General features: G+C 42.6%; 1 protein-coding gene across 2 annotated transcripts; it reads right to left on the bottom strand.

The window, feature by feature from the left end:
- Window positions 1–2,162: 2,162 nt before the first annotated feature.
- On the bottom strand, window positions 2,163–8,822 carry LOC107564003 (protocadherin-18-like). 2 transcript variants are annotated; one of them, XM_016248993.1, is made up of 4 exons: window positions 5,861–8,822; window positions 5,526–5,614; window positions 4,492–4,661; window positions 2,163–3,052 (listed from the first exon to the last, which is right to left on the bottom strand). In XM_016248993.1, exons 1-4 carry the CDS (start codon window positions 8,348–8,350, stop codon window positions 2,397–2,399), a joined length of 3,405 nt encoding a protein of 1,134 aa, XP_016104479.1. In that variant the 5' UTR covers window positions 8,351–8,822; the 3' UTR covers window positions 2,163–2,396. The 2 variants fall into 2 exon arrangements, with proteins under 2 accessions (XP_016104479.1, XP_016104487.1); XM_016249001.1 differs by having other exon boundaries at window positions 5,526–5,581.
- Window positions 8,823–9,385: the final 563 nt, after the last annotated feature.

Below are 9,385 nucleotides of genomic sequence, written 5' to 3'. Positions count from 1 at the left end.
AAGCAAACCACTGGACTTGGGGTGCTTCATGGCTCAGTGTTGGGCCCACTTCATTTCCCAATATATGCAATTTGAGTATTGGGCATAATATTATAAGAAATGCATGTTAAGCTTTAAGATTACTTTTTTTAAATAACAAGAGCTGTAACGTCACATGTTAAATATTATTTTATTCCTGTAATGGCAAAGTTGAATTTTCAACAGCCATTAGGCTACTTCAGTCCTCCTCAGTGTAACATAATCTTTCTGAAATCCAGTCTAGTCCAGTCAAGTTCTGTCATCAGCTTTCCCACAGAGCTACTCAGCAGGAAAACAGGAACCTCACACCACAGGTGATGCTCAGCAGAGAGGAAGCGAATTAAACTGACCCTGAGGTGAATTAACACCCCCGCTGCACACAGGAACCCATTTTAGCCTAAATGAATAGGGTGGTGCTCACTGGTTGCAGTATTCTTTCCTAATGATTAGTTATCGTCAGTGTTGCCGACACTTTTATGCAAAGCAATTTACTAATTGTAGGGAGCATGTTGAGGTTAACTGCCCTGCACTTACAATCATCACGTTTAAAGCGTGGTTTATGGTCAAACGTATTAGGAAGAAGAACTCCAGATCAAGGTCGTACAGTCAAAGCAGCTTCAACCACATGAGATTTCTGTATTCAAAGTTTTAGAATGCCCAACGTTTACACCATACAATTACACTAACATGCATACTGAAAGAGGTGATTGTGTGAGAATTGAGCCTGCTCACCACTTGCTGCAAAGAATAATAAAGTAAAATCAATGTTGAGCGAGTGTGTGTGTGGATGGCTGCTCTATGCTGTGGTCAGGCCAGCGTAGATGATTCCACAGTGCATCACATCGACTGGCTGCACTCCAGATTACTAATCCTGAACAGCTGCCTGCTGTTAAAATATACACATCGACAGGTGTTAACCACACATACACCCAAAACACAGGAACACACATTTATGAACACGCATACATAAGTAAGTTTAAATTCATTAAATTCATAAATTTCATTGTAAGTCGCTTTGGATAAAAGCATCTGCTAAATGACTAAATACATAGACCCACACACATGCATATGTTAGGATATTATATATTGATCTTTGTATGAAAGATTCAGTGGCCTGTCTCATATTATACGCGTGTATGAAGTAATCAAACACCACTGATAACAACATTTGTGGGGCATGGCGTGTTTTATGTAAAGCCATAATCTTTCTACGAGCTAATTACTCAGGGTTATAGCTAATTACTAGGAGTTATGGCTGGGTACCCAGGGCAGAATTACACCCTTTCTGGGTTTGCAAAGACAACGAAATGAGGCTTGATTCATCAAGCATATAATCAGAATGTTATTGCTAGATAAAACGTTTTCTTTAATAATTAATCAGATCTGTATGGACAAAAATGATTTGATTAGCATTCCTCCTGATGGACAAGCCATGAATCTTTTTTTTTTTTTTTTGTGACTGCAATACCTGCTCTGTTCAAAAGGGGGAGCTCTTAGTGAAAGCAGCAGTGGCAGAGGTCCATGAAAACAGATGCCTGTTTGTTTACAAGAATCACAGGCTAGATTCTGTAGGGAGTTGATCGATTCTGTCTGCTTCATTTTCAAAAAGTTCCAAGGCTAACGGTAAAAGATGCTTTCATAATGAAAGCTTATGAATGCGCATTTGCCAAAGGGTAAACATAATTACAACTAAGACCAATAGATTTGCTGAATAAATAATGAATGAAAACAGAGAGTGTGAAAGCTTTTTTCAAATGCATGTTTTTAATGCAACATTATTGTAAAATTGTAACAGAAAGGTCTGCTGACGGAGAGAAAAATCCTTATAAGATCCCAAGAAATGTTTCACAGTCATGGATAAACCATGGAAAGAGAACCATTCTGGTAAGGGTATTTCAGTGTTCACAATAATGATAACAGAGAACTGGACCACCAACAATAGTTTGTATACATTGTGAAATCTGTATTGATTAAAACATCCTTATGCACACTCACACACGCTCAAACACACATTAAACATTTTCAAATATACAAACAAATTTTGGTTTAATTTTAGGTACATGCTGTGAAATATTGTATAAAAATAGACATTTGTATTGCTTTCTATACATACACATACCATATATACACATATATAAATATGGAGTAAAAAAACATAAAAGGTGTTTACAATCACATTGTGTTCACTTTTGTACGAAAAGACCAAAAAGTCATACCAAGTAAACAATATTAACCGAAATGCTTCCACATGCGACTCAATCAAGGCTACAGCACTGAACTCTCTCCCTTTCTCCTCCTTTAAATGATTAGTTCACTCTACGAAAATAGAGCCAACGAAAAAGAAAGAGACAGGGAAATGTTCTTTAACAGATTGTTGTTTAGCTCTGGCGTACGTCCTGAAGCAATTTGTTAATTTCGGCAACCAGTTCGCTAGCGTCGACAACTTCGTGTCTCGTGTCGTTGCGTTTTCCCTGCCGCTGGCTGAGCACACTCTCTAAGTCATCTTCTTCGTAGTTCTCTGGGATCTCCTCCATCGCCGGCAGCCATTTTAAATGTGCCTGTGATGCTGCGTGATTGGTCGAGCCATGTCCGCTCGTCACAGCACTACCAGGATTTTGAAAGTGAGTATTGGCCGCCCAAACAGCAACGCCCTGTGGGTAGGCGGGGCCTGTAGATGACGCCTTACCTGGCAGGAAGCCCTTTCTGATCTCCATGCCGATGGAGGAAGTGGGAGGGCCAGCACATCCTTCGAGCTCATTGACCTCAGCGTAAGAAGTTGGCAGGAGACGTTGGAAGACGCTGTTCATTTCTGACAGCAGCGAACCGCCACATTCCTCCTCGTTGTCCTTTCCGAAGGTAGAAAAGCTCTTCTTAGCTGAGTCGACTGACTGCTGGTCCTCCTCGAGGACCTGAGGCCTGCTCTCTTCTCCAGGGATGTACATGTTCACACGGTAATCCGAAGACGCCTGAGATGGCATCCAGCACTGGTCAGAGTGACCCAACACACGGCACTCCTCCGTACACAATTTCATGACTGCAGAGAGAAAGACAGACAGACAATGAATCAGTGAGTTTTAGGAGTAAAGAAGAGCGAAATCAATCAAACTTGAATTGTAAACATCAGAACTATCATTTTTTAAACTGTTTTGTAATATTTCTCATGGACAGACAAAAGATTGAATGAAAAGAAAATGAAGACTTTAGCTTAAGTCTTGTTTTTGTCTTTTTCATAATCAGAAGAACCTTGTGTGCATTGAAGGGGCTCTGTGAATGTTAAAGTTTCTGCATGGATGCCAATATAGAACCTTTAGTGTAGCATTTTTAAAGAGAAATTTACAATGTCACAATGTCTGTCAATTTCTGTTAATCAAAATAGATTTCAATATTAAATCCAACAATTCTCATTTACTTCTTCCAAGACCACACTATCTACTATTCTTCTCATCCACTGTCTAAATTGTTTCTACTTTTATTAGACATTTTAAGAGAAACCTCTGAGACAAATGTGATACTGTACTTAAATGAACCATAAATCTCCTGAGCTATGAAAGAGCAACTTCTGAGCAATTAAATTTTCTCTGGGCATGTGCAAAATGGCAGAAAGGAAAGTGAAGAAAACAAAGGGGTGAAAGAGAATGGGAAAACGAAGAGGGATGGTAAGGTTAGGAAGTTAGAGAAAGGATTTCAGAGGTGGGTGGGTGAGTTGGGGAGGGAACTTGAGAAGCTGAGGAGATTGAGAGTTTGTCACTCCAGTTTCTCTTGTGAAGGCTGACATCCTTTGTTAAGCTGGATTATTATTCATTACTTTGGCAACGCCGCCTATTTTACGAATCAGATATGACTGAATTTGAATATTAGAGACAAAGCAGCAAGGGAATAAAAATGGAGAGGACAAACTGGAATTGGGAAGGAGAAAAAGCAACTGAGCGAAAATTACAATAAACCGCTTTGGTGAGGAAAGGGTGAAACTCTAATCGATGCACACAGGTTGCTTCTTTCTCTCTATGAAAGAGGAAGAGCAGGGCTGAAATAGCGGCCCTCTGGGGAGAGAAAAGAGAGTGTGTGCGTGTGGAAGGGGGGGTTTAACTGCATTGTGAAAGCAATTACGGTGAATTTTCCTCAGTTCAAATTTTGAAAGCATAGGGCTGTCACTCAGAGAAGAGAATGAATACAGGGAAATAACACTCCAGTCCACGCCTCCACACATGCACATAGTCTTAAGCTACTGATAAATCAGACTGACACTGCAAAAGGTAGTGGTTACAAAAATAACATGATTTCAACTAAGAACCAGATCATTTAAAGGCTTTTTCCTTAATTTTCACATCCATATTGAGTATAAAAGCATAGTGCAGGTCATTTAATTTACACCCGCACCTGTTCACAACGTAATATTAGCCAGGGTGTTAAACGCCATCACAATGTGCTCTATATAATCATCACATGAGAGACCAATCGGACTACCTTTCTCACCTGGGTGGAGACGGTGGTGTCCGTCGTTGTGGAAGAGGTCTCCAAAGCCGTCGCCTAGCAACCGGTTGATGGGCGAATCACGGCCCATCTCGCAGTCGCTGTCGCCCGCATCACTGTCGCCACGCCCACTATCTTTTAGACTGAACTTATCCATGTCCTGGAGGGCGTACCTGCACACACGTTCACACAAACACAGTTACAGGTTTATCATGATGCTATAGAGTATGCAAGTATAAAATATAGGCTAATTATTAAAAACGATATACAACATTCAAGTTACATCAACCACCAAACTACAAAAAGCCTCCATTTAAAAGTGATTTGTCAGAAAAATCAAACATAGAGTATGACACATTAAGAGTGGCATTATATGTTTGATTGCATTAAACTTCAAGTTTCCCAAATGCATCTCTATGCATTGCATACAGTCTATGAACATGCATGTGCAAAGCAGGCAAGCATATGCCCCACCCATCAGTTTAACTTGCACAGACTATATCTACTTTATTTAACCATCATATAAACAGATCTATTCAGTGATGTCTCTTTGGCACCATGCATTTATCTCACACCCAAAATGTCTCTTAAATATTTTGATTCACATCAGCAGAGGCGTGCAGGACAAAAAAGTGCAAATATCTGAAGCTAGTATGTTTTTAAATCACCATATTGACATTGAAATGCATCATTGTATGAACAATGGTTTCAACAATATGCACGGAGTAAAATGACATGATCCAAGAACAAAATGCAGATGAGAGGAAAGAAAAAAAAGCACAGAAAGCAAGCTATGACCTCATGTGAGGAGCAGTCCAATCAGGATCTGCGAACGTGGGTGACCACGGCAACAGGGAAGTTCTGTCCTATTCTACCACAAACATTTTAGAATACCTATCATCCAATCCGATCTAACCAGCAGCACACAACAGGTTGAGTATCACTACCCATCTACTCTACTATACTATTTAGAGCACATCATGCCCAAATATGGAGTTGGAGCTGGGAGCGTAGTATTTGTTTGTTTGTAAGTTTACCTGTAGCTGCGAGAGTATTTGTTCCCTCTGAAGCTGGGCCGCGGCTGATACTGACCCTGATGGAGCATTGAGAGGAGCTGTGAGACTTGCTATAGCAAAAACAGATGACATAAATAAAAATAAAGACTGATGGAACACGACACTCATTCACACACGCACGCACACGAATGAAAAAATGAAAACTGTTAGTGCGAGAACAACACACATGATGACGTGAATGTTATGTTGACATTGGTGAATGAAAAGATGAGTATAAACATGGACAGAGAATTCACAAGCTCTTTATGAAGATTAGCATCAATTACACTGTTTGAATATGCAAGTTTTGCTTTTACCTCAACAGGGGGCGTGGCATGTGTCATTTCCAGGGCGAAGTTCTCAAGGATGTGATTGGAGGAAATAGTGACCAAGCTGTTCAGTGATTGGCGGCTGTGTTGGCTCTGCCGGCTGCCCATGTGGGCCCGTTCAGGTCCGGGCGAGGAGGTTGGTGAATGATGGTGTGCACGGATTGGGAGGGTCCCGTTGACGGTGGGCACCAGGGTGATGTCGCCCTTATGGATCTGACGTGAGGGTTTTTTAGGGTGCTGTTGATAAGTAGACTCAGCCACCCTGCAGTTGTATGAGCGAGTGTCCTTCTTTTCGCGTGAGCAGCGAAGGGCAAAGGCCACCATGATGAGGAGCAGAATGGCGCAGATCACCCCAAGGGAGATGATGATGATCATGGACACATCTAGAGGCCCGTCACCGGTTCCTCCACCTGTCAGATGGGGATTCATGTGATTCTCAATGTTTTCATAAAGCGACACTCTTAGTAGGGCTCTGGCGCTGAGGGGTTGAGCACCATGGTCCTGCACGAGTACGGTCAGCTCCACGTGATCCTGTGGGACATCCTGCATGCTGACGTTGGTCCGAATTTCACATGTTTTAGCATCCATGGCGAAGTAACCTGCCTCGTTGCCCCCTACTACAGAACATGACAGGTCACCGTTGGCGCCAGCATCACGGTCTATCGCGCGGACTACAGTTACAACGTCACCGATCTCTGCGTATTTGGATACTGGAACATCAGCTGTGTGGTTCCACAGCTGAGGCATCATAATGACCGGTCTGTTGTCATTCTCATCCAAGATGGTCAACACAATGGTCACATTACTACGCAGCGGAAGACTTCCAGAATCCCGGGCCTGGACTAAGAACGAGATCTGACTCACATCTTCACGATCAAACGTACGTAGCGCATACATGTCTCCATTAGAGGGGTCAATAGTTACATAAGTGGAGATGGAGCTCCCATGGACTGTACTTTCAAGTATAGAGTAGCTCACTTGACCATTCGGGCCCAGGTCTGGGTCTGAGGCCATCACAGATGACAGATAAGCTCCTGGTGAGTTGTTCTCCACCTGGGAAATCTCATACCTGCTCTTCTCAAACTTTGGCGCGTTGTCATTCTCATCCTGGACCTGCACAGTGAAGTGTTTGATGGTTGATAGACTTAGAGAGCCTTTGTCTTCAGCTATAACTGTCAAGCTGTACTCTGACCTCTTCTCTCGGTCCAGAGTGACGTTGGTAAGGATCATGTAGTTCTTCTCATATGTCTTTTGCAGCCTGAAATGACCCTGGCCATGGAGACGGCACTCCACATCTCCATTCAACCCAGAGTCCAGGTCATCTACCCTCACAAGAGCCACAAATGTATCTACAGGAGCTGTCTCTGATATATAAGCTATCTCCTCATTCCCAGTGGACATCAAATTGATGCTAATGTCAGGTTTGTTGTCATTCACGTCCACCACTTTTATTATGACTTTACAGTGTGCTGGCATTGAGTTAGGGCCCATGTCTTGAGCTTGAACATCTATGTCATACGAATTTGTGCTTTCAAAGTCAACTTTCCTCATTAGTGTCAAATGACCATTATCAGAATTAATCTTAAACGTCTCTAGAATTTTAGGTGACACGTGACTGCTAAAAGAATATACGATTTTACCATTGGTCCCTTCATCTGGGTCAGTGGCATTCAGATCAATAAGCAAACTGCCTAAAGGGGAATTTTCAAGCAAGTTGATCACATAAGATGGCTTCTCAAACACCGGATTGTTGTCGTTCGAGTCAGCTATGCTGATTTTCAGGAGCGTTGTTCCAAATTTTGGGGGAACGCCCCTGTCTGAGGCGGTGAGCTGGAGTTCATAGCTCGCTCTCACCTCTCTATCCAGCTCTTTAAGCACAACGAGCTCCGCGTACTTGGCGCCATCGGTTCTGGTAAGAATATCAATCATAAAAAAGTCAGACGGGGTCAGAGAGTATGTGTTCAGTGAGTTCTCTCCGACGTCTGGATCGGTGGCGCTGTCAAGGGGAATGCGCGACCCCACGGCGGCGGTTTCGGAGATCTCTATGGGAATGACGGGGCGCGCGAACTGCGGCGCATTGTCGTTAATGTCCAGAATTTCCACTTCGATGTGGAACAGCTGTAGGTGCTCCGTGGGGAGGGTGAGGACGTCAAATTCGATAGTGCAGTTGAGATTTTTCTCGCACAGTTTCTCGCGGTCAATTTTGGTCCTGATGCTGATCTCTCCATCCTGGTCGCGCACGGAGAGAAGAGACGCGCTGCCGCGCTGCATGGCTCTAAAGCGTAAAGGAATCGTGCTCGGAAGTTTGGACAAAACATCAGCGACATCTTCTCGAAGTATGGCGATTACTGTACCCACCTTCTGCTCTTCGTAAACTTGGTATTTCAGAGTTTTAGCCGAGACGTACCGTGCCAATGTCACGAGCACAGCAAGTTTGAGTAAAGTGGCACAGAACACTGTGCCCTTGCTGGTATCCATGTTGGGTTCCGACAGGCACTGAAATAAACTCTCAAAATGATTGTCGCTTCCTTTGTTGAGCTGTCTCAATCCTTTACATGCGTTGTTATGGTCTCAAAAACATCTCCAAATCCGAAAGAAAAGCGTCTTCTCAAAAGGTTCCGACGTCAAAAACAGGTCTTGAAAAATTAACAGAGCGCAAGTGCTTAAAACAAGCAAGGACATTAAAAGCAAAACCGCATATTCCTCTGTCACTAAGGAGAAATCTGTTGCGCGTATCAAGAGACTGGAAGCGCAACCTCCGTCTGGAGAGCCTGTGCGCGCGCGTATCTGTCTTCCGCTGTCTGAAGACACTCTTTGACCGACTAACACAAAATAGCAAAGCCTCATTTACAGCCACGGCTTCAGACAAAACGCTTCTCCTAAATCAACGGCTGCCCCCTTCTCTCTGCGACTGACCATTCAACACAGAGCCACTACAGATCCCAATTAAATGAAGGGGAGAAAGGAAGTGGATAACTCCGCCCTTTAGGGTCTTTCTCTCCCCCCTCTCTCTCCCTCTCCTGAACGCGCTTCAACAAAGGATGAGAGAGCAGAATTTAAGAATATCTCGAGCTGAACTTTCCCTCTAGATGACTGTCAATCCAATTTATTCACTTAATATTTACCTCTGTTTTTTGGTTAAGCATTGTAGAATTTCTTTTTGGCAAATTTGTGCAGCTACAGAAAAGATGTATTCATAATATGGCCTCATTTATGAATCTGTGTTGGGTAAGAACCGTTCTGTTTAAACATCTGTAACTCAGTATTTTGTAAACCCTTAATATATCAAATAAATGTGAATATTTATAACATTCCTATACTTTTCTCATGTGAACTAGTTTAGAAAGCTTATGCATGTGTAACTTGTGTAAATTAAAAGATATGTACCATTTAGGGATCCCAAAATCATTAGCCTACCCTGGAGAACCTACAGGCATCTTTAAAGGGAGAGAAATTTGCAAGAATTCCAAAAATACTAATGTGATGTAAGAGATACCTTGTAGAAGTTGCCTA

This window comes from Sinocyclocheilus grahami, unplaced genomic scaffold (assembly GCF_001515645.1).
Source record: "Sinocyclocheilus grahami isolate Dianchi unplaced genomic scaffold, SAMN03320097.WGS_v1.1 scaffold25.1, whole genome shotgun sequence".
NCBI lineage: Eukaryota > Metazoa > Chordata > Actinopteri > Cypriniformes > Cyprinidae > Sinocyclocheilus > Sinocyclocheilus grahami.
The sequence above is the reverse complement of the archived record's forward strand: the minus strand, read 5'-3'. Positions and strand labels throughout refer to the sequence as shown.

Bases quoted from the DNA above. Each gene is read 5' to 3' on its own strand.
- LOC107564003 (XM_016248993.1), bottom strand. From the start codon at position 8,350: ATGGATACCAGCAAGGGCACAGTGTTCTGTGCCACTTTACTCAAACTT. The intron at 5,615-5,860 runs GTAAAAGCAAAA...TTTTTGCTATAG, and splicing joins ATGCCACGCCCCCTGTTGAG to CAAGTCTCACAGCTCCTCTC. The intron at 3,053-4,491 runs GTGAGAAAGGTA...TTCTCTCTGCAG, and splicing joins ACACCACCGTCTCCACCCAG to TCATGAAATTGTGTACGGAG.